Below are 15,840 nucleotides of genomic sequence, written 5' to 3'. Positions count from 1 at the left end.
CAAACAAGCGTTTTTGGAGCTTGATTAAATAAATGCTTTGCATACAATGACGAGGATATTTTAAGCTATAAAACTTGCAGGATGTTTTAATGCTACAAAGACCTCTTATATGTCAAAAGATCAAGGCAAATTTGATTTCTCATGTCATGACCCCTTTAAAAGTTGAACTTCTTTTAACTTGCATGTTTTTAAAATGCCGTGTCATGCGCAAGATGCTGCAAAAGACATGGGACGCGAGCACAACGGTTAAAGACATCCGTCTAGCGTGTGTTTACATTAAAAAACAATGGAAAAGTAGCACAGTGGAATAGAAAAACACGCTCTGTGTGAACAGCCTCTTAGATGGCCATGCTTCAGTTCTGCAGGTGGTACACACGATATTGAGCCTTTGATCGCACTTGCCAAATAGGCTTTACATCAAAGAGAACCATAAAAGGAGAAAACAGGTGAGAAAGAGAAAACAGAAGATATGGAGAAGGAGACAGTGGACAGAAAGCAAAAGAGAGCAAATAGGAGAATAACAGTCGTTATTGCTTTTAAAGGACGAAAGCCTGAACCGTGTGATACTGGCTACACTTGGCAGGAATCACTATTGTCTACTCATTTACAATGGCTTTCCGTTTTCACCCACACAGGGAATTGCTCTTTTGTTTCTATGCTTTTTTTTCAGTTAATGTTGTGAAATTTGGTCATTCTTTCCTAATTTTCTTGCAATAACGCTACAGCTGTGAGCTGAAAATACTGGAACCAGAAACATCACATGAGTGACAACAGCATTCACATGTGCTGTTTTGGTTCTGAAGCATCAAGGAAACTCAATAACTCAATGCGGTTCTTTAAAGATTAATAGGAGGTTAGTAAGATTCATTAGTCATTGTTTTCAGAAAGGGCTCATGCTTGACTTGATGTGGCCTGAGCCCTTTTGTCATCGGCTTTTGTCATGCGTGACTCAGTCGTATGTTTCTTTTATCGGTCCTCCATATTGCATGTCATCTGTCTCTTGCTTTCCCTGTTTGTCCAGCCTATAGCTGTGCACACAATTCTTCACTGGGGAAAAGAAAGTCTACTGAAGATCTCCAAACGTCACTTTCCCAGAATTCCTTCACCTTTTTGAGTGACTGTGTGTGTGTGTGTGTGTGTGTGTGTGTGTGTGTGTGAGTGTGTGTTGTTGTTTTTTTTTTTAGTGGCAGGATTTATCAGGTAACAGATGAGCCTGGGTCAAATCTCTGGCTTATAAATTAATCACACAGGTTGTGGAAAAGCAGGATTTGTATTTGAGCAGATTCCTTCTCCCTATCAAACGGCCTCTGATTTCTAAACCCAGATTAACCTCTATTTTTAGGGGCATGCAAGTTTGTCTTGCATTATTGATGCTTTTTGCTGTTGCTTTTTGGAGGCTTGTCTCAAAGTCGTGTCCCAAAGTCTAATGAAGGTCTTTGTGGCTGCGTGTCTCACTTTTTCCAAACTGATGCCCCTTCGGTAATCTTTAAATAGCCTAAGTCTGTTTTCCTTCTCAGATAAAATGCAGAATAAAACGCCCAATTTATGAATGCAGTGTGACTGCAGAGTTCTGCAAACAGGCCACAGCAGGTTAAAGGATTAGTTCACTGATAATTTACTCACCCCCATGTCATCCAAGATGTTTATGTCTTTCTTTCTTCAGTCGAAAAGAAATTATGGTTTTTGAGGAAAACATTCCAGGATTTTTCTCCATATAGTGGACTTCAACAGTTACCAATAGGTTTAAGGTCCAAAGTGCAGTTTCAGTGCAGCTTCAAAGGGCTCTACACAATCCCAGATGAGGAATAAGGGTCTTATCTAGCGAAACGATCGGTCATTTTCAAAAAAAAAAGAAAAAAATTATATGCTTTTTAACTACAAATTCTCATCTTGCACTGCTCTGTAATGCACCACGCATTACGTAATCACGTTGGAAATGTCACGCGTGACGTAGGCGGTAGTACCGAGCAAGTGTTTACAAAGCAATCTTGCAAAGACTAAGTCAAACGGCCTTTACAAAAAAAGGTAAAACAACGATGTCGGACGATTTTGAAGATGAGATGGAGTTTTTCGCCCTACCAACATAATTTTCGCGACCAACATAATTACGTAATGTGTGGCGCATCGCAGAACTAGTGCCACAAGAGCATTTATGGTTAAAAAGTATACAATTTTTTTTTTTTTTTTTTTTAGAAAACGACCAATCATTTTGCTAGATAAGACACTTATTCCTCAACTGTGATAGTGTAGAGTCCTTTGAAGCTGCATTGAAATTTGCAATTTGGACCTTCATCCTGTTGGTAACTGCTTAAGTCCAATATATGAAGAAAAATCCTGGAATGTTTTCCTCAAAAACCATAACTTCTTTTTGACTGAAGAAAGAAAGACATAAACATCTGTATGACTTTTTTTCTTCTATGTCTTGTGCACTTTATTACATGTCCTCTGAAGTCCTCTTTTTTCCATGCTACATATAACGTTCGCGATGACTGATTCATGAACGAATCATTTACTTGAGTAAATTGGTTGATTCAGATCATAAAACCAGTTTGAGTGATTCATTGACAATTCAGAGTTTCAGACTAATTTGGTTCTTGAGTTCAACTCAGTGACTCAATGATGCAGTTGTGGTGGTTAATAGCTCACTGCTGTGAAAAAACAACTTAAATGTCTTCTCACACAAAGATATCGTATGAATTCAGAATACATGTAATCTAGTGCAAAAGTTGAGAGTTTGACAGCCTCATTCACATTCATTATATGAAGGGTTCTGGAATGACATGAGAATTAATACATGACAGAATTTTCATTTTTGTGTACATTATTCCTTTAAAGATCCACATTTCACACTGAGGGAAAGTTGCAGCAGCTGTAGAGAGATAGAAAAGCGCATTCGGGCATATACAACCATTGTGTGGAGGTCATGTCCTCTATGCCTGTCTTTAGTATTCACCAGTAGGACAGATGGTCACATGGCAACCATCCCACCTCTGACAATGCAGCCTGTCTGTCATTCGGTTGTCAAGGCTACAGTTACAAAAGCAAAATGGCTTGTCAAAACCCTCTCTATACAAGTACTCGATATACCTCTGCATACTCCACGTGCAATTTATCCACATTCATAGCTATACTGCAACCAACAGCATAAGCAATATCATCTTTTTAGAGCTCCCAAAAGTAAAAATAACCAAAGTGGATATTATTAACCAAAGATGCTTGTTTGGACCAAAGCACAGACAATTATTTGACACTGGATCGGTAGATATTTATAAAGCAAGTCCGAGAGCTTTTCTCATTCGCTCAGATCCATTACAGCCAAGTGCGTCGGCCACATCGGAGGCACCAGCCAGGGGTTTTTAGCATGAGATAGGATTCTTGAAAGCATCTATTTTAGTTCATGGATGTATGCCGTTATCAGTGGCCAGGACATTTTGTGTGATTCTCTAGGCCAGACCGGCGCCCGTCAAAATACGTCTTGCTTTGGTCTTTACAAGACACAGTAGCTACATTAATGCAATTACAGCATGTGTGCATGTGTGTGTACATATGCTGACCTCTGAGCATTACAGCATCTTGGTAATACTTTACTTAAAGCCTTTAAGTACAATGTTTTAAAAAGGTATTCAGTACATTATAATGCATTTTATCTTTTGTCATGGCAACTCTTGGGAGATTGGTATGATAATAGAGATTTGCATGGTAATGGATATGGCAGTGTTAATGTATTTGGTCCTAGCAGTGCTGCTGCAAAGCAAGTACCGAGACATGCTACTGCCAGTACATTTACAAACATTGCTGTGAGCATGTAAGACATGCTGCTGCTGCTGCTGCTGCACATGTAACATACATGATTTAACCCCAGTAGCAGATCTATACAGGTGGAGCTGGGGAAGGAGAAGGGTTCTGAAAGCCCAGTGCAGACTGCTAATAACATCACTACCGGTATTTGTTTGAATAATGTTGAGCCGCAGCTCAATGGCCGCTGATGCAACAGCAACCAATCAGCTGTGCTATGTAGATAATGACGTGATCGCTACCAATGAGTTAAAGACCTATCAGCCTGCGCCATCTAGAGTTTCATGTCAGAACTAGGTCATTAAAATGCATTATAATATTCACAGGTTCCTTGTTACAACTGAAATTGGTTGTTTGTCGTGTTTTAATGCATTATTCTTTCTAACTTTGTATTATAAATGTGGTTACAATTATTCATGAGACCATACAATGCATTATAAGGTGCATTACAAAGCGTAATGAATGCATTAAAAATATTTTTATAATACATTATACATAAAGGCTTTAAGTAAAGTGTTACCAAAATCTTTTCTATTGTCTACTGGACTCCTCTCAGAGAGCTGACTCATGTCTGCTCATGGCATACATTAAAAACGGCTATTTTTTAGTTAGCGCTGAGGAAGATTTCTTCACATTAGGTGGCATGAGTAATACCGCCAACGTAGCAGTGTTTGCTAATTACTTCACTCGTGTTTGGTTTGGCTTGTTGTCAAACATTAGATTCACACTTTCGAACGACAATGGAAGTCTCTAACCTGTGCTAAATAGACATCTAGACTGGACTTTTTATGTGCATTGCAGAGTCTGTAGCCATTTCAGAGACATGTCTGGTCTGCCAAGGCAGACAAACGCTGCTAGACATGAAAATGGAGGCTGATTGATGTTTTGTTATTTATCAGAAGCATCTTCTTGACCAGTAGATATCAAAACAGCCCACGGGTGTGGGTCCTGTCAGGAAGGACAGGGTGGTTCTAATAGCATTATCAGTAAGAGGGAATTTGCATCAAGGATGAGGATTCAATTGAATAAATAAATACTAAAAAATAATAATAATATAAATTCAATAAAAAAAAATTTTTTTCAAACTGAAAAATTGATCTCAGAATGAATATGCTTACTTGAAATCAATTACATCAGCAGTCAGTTCAAATGCTGCTGTCTTGTCCTTCAATTCTTAGCATGTCTATTTAACACAGAATGTCTTGTTACATAACATTGAAGGTTTGAAATCATAATGCGATCCTTCTTGCTGTACGAGCTGTGTGCTACATCTTCTGCCAAGCAACTGAAAATCTCTCATACGAGTTTAGTGCTCTGGTGAAGAAAGAGAATGAAGGACATATCAAGAATACAGAATTGCAATTCAATGTGTAACTAAACTTTTACATTATTTTTGAAAAGCTTTATGAGCTTTACAGTATAGCAGCTGACAATTTTTTCTCTGAATTAACTAAAATTATGAAAACAATTGCATTATCCAAAGGGCTGTTTGTGTTTGTAGACATTTAGAATAAAAGTAAGAGTTCATGGTTCTTGCCTATAATCTGAAAATGACTAAATATTAGCCAATTTAGCCTAACTGAAATATCAGTCTGCTGGTACAAACTCTCTATGGAACAATCTATGAACTATCCCAAATGTGCACTTGATCAAGACATTTAACCTCACTGTAAGAAGTGCATTAAATAACTAGTCAGCTAGTGGGTGTTGATTTCAGCTAGCTAATTAGCAATATGCATTAATAAAGTGCACATGGTATAATTTCTGGGCCCAGCAGGCCGCTAGTGGTACTGCATCAACAAACACCTCCAAACGGCCATCACGATTCCATTCAACCCTATGGTGGCTCCATTCACATGTTTTCAGAACACAAGCTAATTCCTGAGGGTGCATGTGCTGCTGGCTCTGCAGTTACAGCCTGTACCTTTAATTAGCTTTCTGCGTATTGTACAAGCAAAGCCGAATGTCACACACAGACGGTTGTAAACACACAACTCTCGCATAAGAAAGGGAAACCCTCTCATGTTACAATCGCCCTCTTTCATTTTCGGTCCTGTGGCTCTTTGCCTCCTCATCCAGAGAGCAAAGCGCGAGCCGTGCTGCGCTGTCACAGGGCGGCAATCCAGCAGGAAGTGTTGGCGGTGATATCAAAAGCGACAGGGAAATGAGCTGTAGTGCATCATGCGTGGACTGCAGGCGCGAGCTGTACTGATCGCTGAAGGAAGTCTGTTAGACAGAACCCATAGAAACATCACAAATATCTGAGGGCCGTCGGAATGAGGGCATTCCAGCAGAAAAGAGCAGGAATTTAATCTTGCCAGTCCTGCTACATCATCTTCTTGCTGAAAAGGGCACTAGCTTTTTTCTGCTATCGGGAATAGAATCAGGATGGAAGGGAATGTGAAAGTGCTGTTGAAGGGGTTGTAAAGTCAATTCATGGGTAAAGCTTTGTTAGTTCAGCTAATGGGAATGGTTAAGCCATAAGTTTGACCAAAAATTTAGTCACCAGCAAATGTTTTAGATGCTCGTCTTCAGAATGGGATGCTTATGTATACAAACCAGGAAATTCATGCCGGTCTAAGCTGGAGGGTTGTGCAGCATTTAGAACTGAAAAGAGAATTCCTTTTAAAAATATTTTTGAATTGAGGTAGCAAAAATAATGTAGGATTGCAAATTAAATTTGTGAGATTATGTAATTATGTAAGAAAGCAAAGTTCGTCAAGACAAAAAGTCGTGTAAAATGCTTAAAAATCCAAAGTGTGAAGATTTATAGGCCTTACAGACATGATATATGGCATGATATCGGCTTTAATATATATCGGCCAAAGTTTCTTATCGGCCTGATAGCGATAACATTAAAAATGGACATGTTTCGGCTGATGCCGATATTGTGGCCGATATATCATGCATCCCTAAAATTCACACTCATGAATTGCAAGGGAATCAGTTTTTTTATTCTGAATGTCGCACAAATCTGCTAAGCTAGGAAAGAAACGGTTTTGCCTTCAACTGATCCCGCATTAACACGTCACTTTTTGTCTCCTCTGCAGGTTCTACTGGGACTTGATAATGCTCATCATGATGATGGGGAATCTTATTATCATTCCTGTGGGAATTACCTTCTTTTCCGAGCAAACCACCACCACCTGGCTCGTCTTCAATGTGGCCTCGGACACCATATTCCTGGTGGACCTGGTCATGAACTTCCGAACGGGAATTGTGAACGAGGAGAGCTCGGAGATCATCTTGGACCCAAAGGTCATTAAGATGAACTACCTGAAGAGTTGGTTCGTGGTAGACTTCCTGTCCTCCATCCCAGTGGATTATATCTTTCTAATAGTGGAGAAAGGCTTCGATTCGGAGGTCTACAAGACGGCCCGAGCGCTGCGTATCGTACGCTTCACCAAAATCCTCAGCTTGCTCCGTCTTCTCAGGCTTTCACGCCTCATCAGATACATCCACCAGTGGGAGGAGGTGAGGGGACAGTGTGTGTATGAGTGTGTGTGTGAACGAACTATGACGCAGATGGCCTTTAGTAACACATCTTGGCTTTGTTAGCTTCCAATATGAACAAGATGTTAGTTGTGCACATTTAAGTGTGTGTGCGTGTTTTAGACGCATTTGACCCAAGGTGCTTTGAGCTCAGGTGTTGTTCTGCAGCATGCAGCTCTCTCCGAGACCTCTGACGCATACTCTATAGAGGTGGAGAGACTTATTTGGGGGTTAAGGTAAGCATATCTGCCGCTTAGCCCTCGGCAACACCTCAAGAGCTGCACTGGGGAGCGAGAGCGGGAAGAGGAGCCGGCCTCTTCAACGCTGCAAGAGCAGCTGAGCAAAACTATTAACTGCCTCAGTATTCATACTAGAGCACTTCACTCCCACTACTGTCTGAGACACCTCAAGCTAAAATACAAAGCATTAATCTTGCGTATGCGGTATGCAAGCCCTCCCCAACTGGACCAGTTTTCACAAGAGCGTTGTTGCACTGTAAGGTCAGTTTTATCAGAAAAACAGTGCGTGTTTCTGCTTCCCACCTGCTATTATCCCTAGCCAACTGTACAGTAAATTACAGCTTATGTTATGAAAGTTAACCCAACTCAGACAACCCTTTTTTGCCACTGAAGGTTTGTTGCATGATAAAAAAAAAGATTGAAACCATCAGATATGGTTAACTGATTTTGCGAGGTAAGAAAAAAAATGCGACATCAGGGATTTCAAGGAGTTTTAGAAGCTATGAAAGAGAAGAAAGAGTTCTCTCTTTGCCAGTTCATCTTCCTCTTCAGCTGGCAGACGCCCAAGCTAGGACAAGTAGAGAGCAGAGTCGACGCTTTCTGATCTTACCTAATTGAAATACAGATGTACCTCTCAGGAAGAGTAAAACAAACTAATGCGGCAGACAGTAATCAGGGTTGATTCATTACTATTGTGTTCTGCTGCCCATCTACCGTAGTATTAGCTAAGACAGGGACTCCATTAACATTTTTGTTTCCGCTTATGCAGAGAGTGCTCTACAAACAAAGTATAAGGACATCCAGTGTTAAAAACATTGCCAAAAACACCTAGTGGTAAAAACATTGCCTAAAACTCACCATCATGATGGTGTTGTGTGGAATTCCCATCTATGTGCCAATGGCAAGATTTCTGCAAAATGATATTACATTGATTCTTGCTCATTTTGAGACACTTTCAATGTAAACCATAGAGTAAAGGCCCGTTCACACCAAGAATGGTAACTATAAAGATAACTATATTAGCGTCCACACCAGTGGACGATATTGTTCTGTTTATACTATACTGTCGCAAATTTGTCGTTCAACTACGTTGGTTAAAGATGTCATGCCTGTGGTGGAGTTAGAACTTCTTTTAATGAATCCGTTTGAGATCGAATTAATGCTAGATTTTTTTTGCTATAAATTATGGACATGGCATCTGAGGACTAATTCTCATTTTCTCATGGGGTTATTTTGCTTCATTTCCAGAATCAATCATAGGCTCGTTCTTACGTACTAGAGCACGTACGCACATGCGCACTCTTCAAAAACAGACGTAAATGACATTTGTGTATATATTTGAAATAAAAGATATAGATTGTACCAAAGTCCCTTTAAGACAATATAATACACAGTTATAGCTGTGCTGTGAACTCAGCTATTCTTTAATATTAAGAATGATTTTATTGAGAACTATATCTTTATCGTTATCTGTATAGTAGGGCTGTCAATAGATAATAGATAAAATATAGCCTAAACCAACACTTATCGTGAAATTAAGCATACACCATGTTAATTTTGTCATCATTTGCTATATCCAGCAAAGTAAACCATCAAATTGAAGGGTGATTCTCACAAAACTGTAAGTCAGATTGCGAATATTAAAGGGTTAGTTCACCTAAAAATGAAATTTCTGCCATTAATTACTCACCCTCATGTCGTTTCACACCTGTAAGACCTTTGTTCATCTTCGGAACACAAAGATATTTTAATGAAATTTGAGAGGTTTTTCATCCTCCACTGAAAACAACGAAATTACCACATTCAAGTAGTAAAAACATCGTTAAAATAGTCAACTAACCCTTTAATCGCACACCTCTCCTCAAACAGCCACATGATTTGAGGTATCGATGTCTAAACTCTAATAGTCTGAGCCAAAGTTGAATACTTAGCGTTAAGAAGCATGTGTTAGGACCACTAAACCTTAATTTGACCTAATAAAGCCTCTAAATAAAGTAGCAATCCAGAACCACAGGCTAAACCTGGCCAGAGGCTTGGCTTTACCAAGCACTTATTTACGGCATCCCCGGAAGCATCCACATTATACACACCATTTCCCCTCTCTCATGCTGCACTGATGCATTCTGGGAAATGACTATCAGCCCTGTCTCACTCTCTTTTTTTCTCACTGCTATGTGGTTTCTTTATTGCAAGGCAATAAATAATAACAAGGTGCTACTTGCATATTTATATCTATATATATTGCACATCACATGCATTATTGCATATTATTTCCACACTCAGGCAGCCATAAACCTCCCCCACCCTCTTCCATTCCCTTCTCAGAAAGATGTTTTGATTGTCAGGGAGGAGCATGTTTATTCCCGACCTCGGGTTGCGCTGCTGGCACATGCTGTGATTCCGGGGTCCGCTATCTCTGTCTAAATCCTGCCGTGAGCAGGTCTGTGCGCTATATACCACACCGTACACACCTCTGTGGATTTACCGCCATGTTGAATGAAGTCACGCTACCCTGATCAGCTCAAACACAGCTGTGACGTGAGTTAGCGCGTGGATCACGATGCTGCAGTGTGACATGGTGCAGAGTCTAAATGGGCTTTAATGAAACCTGGAGTGTGAATCAAGAGGCCGACGCAGAGCAGACGTGTTGTTCAGTAGAGCCTGAAGGGTTTACAGAAAATGTAGATTATATTGGGTTGCTCATGCACATGCAATCTTTGCATATGCAATCTTCCTTATGCATATATGCACATGTCTATGCAGTTTGCTTCCCTCTCTATCTCTGTTTCATTTCCTTACCCACTCAATTTCTTCAAAATCTTTCTATTATCTAGCATTTTTTCTTTATGTTTTCACTTAACACTGCTTTATCACCCTTTACTTCCTGTCTCTCACTTCCTCTGTGTCTGTTTCTCGCTTTTTCTCTCTGTTTCCTCTGAAGAGACACCTAAATAGAGGGGGAAGGGAGTTTCAAGTAGAATAGTGCACATACATCCTATGGAGATGGTTCCCTGTGTAAATCTATTCATGGTTAAATTGTTGCATTGAATTGAATGGGATTTACACAGTACAATTTACACAGAAATTCATTCTGTGTGTTTCCTGAATAAGGGCTAATTGACCAGAATTCCTTACATAACTTGCTATAACACTGGTTTCTAAGAACTGGTTATATAGCTCAGCTATGTTCAGACAGACACTACATGGGTCTTTCTGTTTTGATTCAGAATAGATAGTTTATAACAATATATATATAATAGATATAGCAATATATATCATATCACACATCTTTGTCAGACCTTTTAAAGTCCCCCTGTAGTCAATTTTATCCCTTAAAACTAATCTTTTTTCACCAAAATTACATATTTAAACTTTTTTCCTTGAAAAAAATTCTTCATGCCTTAAAATAGCTTGAATGTAACTCTACACCCTTGCCTCATTTAGTATACGTGGTTCTATGAATATGCAAATTAGCCCCACCTCCACTCACTCACACCAGAGATCCACTCATTGATGATCACACTTTGACGTGATTGGTTTACAAGGTCACTTGTGATGTCAAAAACACCAGGCATTTCAAACCACGTTTTTTTAGACCACTGCAGTGAGAAAATACTCAGCAATGGTGTTGACTTATACATTTCTACATGGTTTGTGTTCAAGCATTTTAAAAACAACACATAACATCAAAAACTTGATTTTCACCACAGGGGGACTTTAATTTTTTAGTAAATACACTACCATTCAAAGCTTTGTGGTTGGTAAGATTATTAAAATGTTTTTAAAAGAAGTCTCTTATGCTCACCAAGGCTGCATTTATTTGATTAAAAAACACAGTAAAAACAGCAATATTGTGAAATATTATTACAATTTAAAATAACTGCTTTCTATTTGAATATATTTTATAATGTAATTTATTTCTGTGATGCAAAGCTGAATTTTCAGCATCATTACTCCGGTCTTCAGTGTCACATGACCCTTCAGAAAATCTTGCTGACCCCAAGCTTTTGAATGATAGTGTATTGTGTAAATTAAGTTTGTGTGTGTGTGTAAGAGTGATGTGTAAACTGTATCACACGATCAATATTGTTTTTTCCTCCCGAATATCATCAGCTTTGATTCTGCTGTAGGTAGGCCTAATCACTTTCATATTCAGAAAAACACGATTTTAAGTGTGATATTGTTTTAACACAGCAGTTAAACTTAACCAATAACGACCGGAAACTAGTTCACAACCATTAGGAATCTCCTCAAAGAGTATCATGGCTAATGAATCCACTGAGACAAAACGACATGTTTTAGTAGCTCCTCTTTTGGGATCATCATTTTTGCTCATAGTCTGTTTCTGAAATGCTCTATAAAGCTCTTTTAATGCTATTTGGATTGGGACAGAGATGAACAAGCAGAGAAAGAATGGAAGAAAAGCAGGAGGGATTGATCATTCAGTGTGATTTTGGGAAAAGAGAGGCAAAATCAACAGACTAGGGAGACAAGTGAGTGCTCGAATCCCCAAGTCAATGAGGGTCACATCTGTCCATTTGCTCTCACACCAGCGTTTTGTCTGCTCTGTGGAGGCCTTATGGTGTGTGTGTGTATGTGTATCAGTGTAGAACCCACAACAAAACACAGCTGTTCCCTCTCAGTGCCCAGCGCAGGTAACTTTACCAGCTAAAATGCACTCATCTTTAAACAAGTGAAACATTTAAAGGGAATGTATTATGGAAAACAGGATTTCTTTGCTCTTCTGAAATAAAAGTATGAAAGGAGGTTTCTGAGTATGAAAGAAGGTTTTCTTGCATCAGAGTGCAAATACAACTCTAAAATGTAACACTTGCAAATTATTTTTTTTAAATTACTTTTTTTTTTTTCATTTTTAATCCAAATTTGTGTAACAATGTCGTAACTGTAGGCAGCAAGAAAAAAAAATTGAGAGGGAATTGGTAATATGCTACTGTATTCTGAACTTTTTCATACTCGGTTCATAATACAGTCCACCCCAACTAAGATGCAATTGACATAATCAGAAGACATTATGGTCATGATGTCACAACCATAAGCACATTAACAAATGATTTGTCACATTTGCATATCAATGCATATTCAGTATTTTCAAGATTGGCCCATCCTGATAAATGACAGTGTTATATTTGCCAGTATACAAAGGCTTGCCAAGCATAACGGGTTTTTACATACTGTATAGAAGTCTTAAAGTTCCCCTGTTGTGAATATCAAGTTTTTAATGTTGTTTATACATCTATGTGGTGTTTTTAATATGCTTTAAGACAAACCATGTGCAAATTCATAAGTCAACACCATTTCTGAGTATTTTCTCTTTAAGGCATGAAGAATTTTTTTTCACAGGAAAAAAAAAACGTTTAAATATGTAAATTTGGTGATTAAAGATGAGTTTTAAAGGATATAATTATTGGCTACAAGGGGACTTTAAAGGTAGAGTAGCAAAAACAGCATGTGGAAATAGGGTTAAAAATGTAAATTACAACCGTTTTGGTGTCAGAAATCTTAAATAACATTATGAGAGGACTTTAAGGAAAATAAATACAATCTTAAAAATAAAGGTTCCCAAAGGAGGTTTTTGCAGTGATGCCATAGAGGAACTATTTGGGTTCCCTAAAAAACCTTTCATTGAACAGTTCTTAAAGAACCATTTTTCTTAGTGTGAAAAATAATCCAAAGAACCATTTTCCAGTATATATAAAAAAAATATTTTATACAATGGAAAGGTTCAATGAATGTTTGAAAATCTTCATGGATCCACCTTTTTGATAAAGAACCTTAATTTTTAAGAGTGTACTTAAAAAGTGCAGAATTAACCATAAATACCTGAAGTGATCATACCTTAATTTCTTTTAATGGGGGTTGCACATAAACCACATCATCCATCCGTGGAAACCAAATAGGTCACATCCAACAGAAGATCGTGAACATCAGTCAAATGACACGGTCTCTTTAAACATGTCTCAACCTGGGAGAAATTCAAGCAGAATGATTCATCAGTGAGCTAGTAAATTGATCTAAAAGGAGAAAATCAGACCCACGTACTGAGCTCATTTAGCACAGTAGGGGGGCAGAGAGGTACTTAATGATGTCAATGTTAGTAAACTAGTCTGGAGATGAGGTCATCCAACAAGCCCCAATTTCACCTGCAGGTTTTTCTTTTTTAGGACAGTGAGAATCCTGTGGGACATTGTGCAAGTCTCAGCTTGGGCTGTGCCCTTGAAGAAAGCCTCAGAAATCTGGAATTAAAGGGTTAGTTCACCCAAAAATGAAATTTCTGTCATTAAGTACTCACCCTCATGACGTTCCAAGACCTTCTTTCATCTTCGGAACACAAATTAAGATATTTTTGATGTAATCCAATAGTTTGTTTTATCCCCCATAGAAAGCAACATAATTACCATCATTCAAGGTCCAGAAAGGTAGTAAAGACATCGTTAAAATAGTCAACGTGGCTACAGTGGTTCAACCTTAAATGTTATGATACATTTTGTGAGCTTTAGTGTTTACGTCCGAACGCTGGCTCATTATTGGCCGGCTCCTGTGTCAGCATCACACGCATGTGTCATGCTGCTCACATGTACAGCGTCGGCCAATTCTAAGTCGGCGTTCAGATATAAACTGCATAGGAGAATGACAGGGAATTGTTGAATAAAGTCGTTATTTTTTTGTTTTGTTTTTGCGCACAAAAAGTATTCTTGTCACTTCGTAACATTAAAGTTGAACCACTGTAGTCACATAGACTATTTTAACTATGTCTTTACTACTTTTCTGGAATTTGAATGACGGTAATTACGTTGCTTTCTAAGGTGGATAAAAAAAAAACCTCTCAGATTTCATCAAAAATATCTTAATTTGTGTTCCGAAGATGAACGAAGGTCTTACGGGTTTGGAACAACATGAGGGTGAGTAATAAATGACAGAATTTTCATTTTTGGGTGAACTAACCCTTTGAGGAATCAAAGATCAGTTAATTAATTTTTAAATAAGGATAAAATAAATACTAAAAAAAATAAATAAAACAAAGATAATAATTTATTTTTAATTTTTACATTTTTAAAATGTAAAAATTAATTTTGTTTATTTATACAAACTGTTAAAGGCTCTTAAATTCCCCAGAAAATAATTTAGACTATTCTCTCAGTTTATATAAACTTATAGATTTGTATTCAACACCGAGCGCTCTTTTAATTCTGAATTTAATTCATTTAAAAGTATGTTTGTTTGGCGACTGTCTAGGTGCTTGGCACCTCAGAAATACACAGTGCATTCAAATGTCACATTCAACGGGTCAATACTGTCCTTTCTAAAACAAAAGGTCACCAAATCCCAGAGTAAATGTTGCTCCTGAAAAGCAGCTACATCACTTGGGACTCAGGAACAGTGGGATGGTTCCCGTGTTGTTCTCAGGTTAGTCAGACACTGTTTTGTCATCCACCTGTGTGTTTTTCAAAGCACCTGTGTCTGTTTCTGATGACTCATCCTTTCTCCACATATGTCCCGCCCCTGAGTGGCACACAGGTGTCAAGAGGCTATGCTGGTGAGAGAGTTAATGCTAGGTGAGGGCAGGCGAGGATATTGCGTGTTTGCCTCCTCAGCGAGATTTTGCGTCTGTGCCAGGTATTAGAATCAGAAGCACAAACAGTTCAGTCACACCTTCAAGATGCAAGAACAGGATGGCTTCTACCACCAGTCATTGCCTGAAAGCAGAACACAGCTGAGTGAGATTGAGCTGGTTATCTTGACAGCATGAGTTATTTCCTCAGATTTGGCCAGATAATATGACACATTTGTTCATATTTAGTTGTGAGTTCCATGAGGGCAAATAAAACAGCCTACTCTGTAAAAAAGTCACCGTGAAATGGAAGTGGCGATATACTTTTCTTCCCTGTTGTGACATATATCAGAGTAAAAAGGCTTCTTGAATAAGAAAAATTGTAGGGCAAGACTTGATATTGACCATTTGGAATTGATTGGATAGTTGTGGTTTGCTATTGGTGGATTTCATGTGAGTCCCGCCTTCGTGTCAGTAAACACGACATCAGAGAAGAGATGAGATGTTGCTGCAAGAGGGACAGGGGAAGTGATTTTGGTTAAAGATTACAAGAGTACATGAATTAAAAAAAATAATAATAAAGATGTGCACGGATAAATCATTTACAGTATAATAAATAGTGCAATATTCCATGAAAAAAAAAAAAAAAAAAATGTCAAATTTGATTTCATGGTGACTTTAACGATAAGTTCCCTTACTATATACAGTGAAAAACTGTAACGGATCTAACAGGATATTTCATTT

The 15,840-nt window shown here is 38.3% G+C and overlaps 1 protein-coding gene across 2 annotated transcripts in view; it reads left to right on the top strand.

Moving 5' to 3' along the window:
- LOC127504033 (potassium/sodium hyperpolarization-activated cyclic nucleotide-gated channel 1-like) overlaps positions 1-15,840 on the top strand; it is a 111,819-nt gene that overhangs the window by 5,196 nt on the left and 90,783 nt on the right. For both annotated transcript variants that reach the window (XM_051878351.1, XM_051878352.1), the window contains exon 2: positions 6,846-7,269. In XM_051878351.1, the coding sequence (XP_051734311.1) occupies positions 6,846-7,269 (424 nt within the window). The remainder of the gene's footprint in view (positions 1-6,845; positions 7,270-15,840) is intronic.

The sequence above is a fragment of the Ctenopharyngodon idella genome, chromosome 21, assembly GCF_019924925.1.
Source record: "Ctenopharyngodon idella isolate HZGC_01 chromosome 21, HZGC01, whole genome shotgun sequence".
NCBI lineage: Eukaryota > Metazoa > Chordata > Actinopteri > Cypriniformes > Xenocyprididae > Ctenopharyngodon > Ctenopharyngodon idella.
The sequence above is the reverse complement of the archived record's forward strand: the minus strand, read 5'-3'. Positions and strand labels throughout refer to the sequence as shown.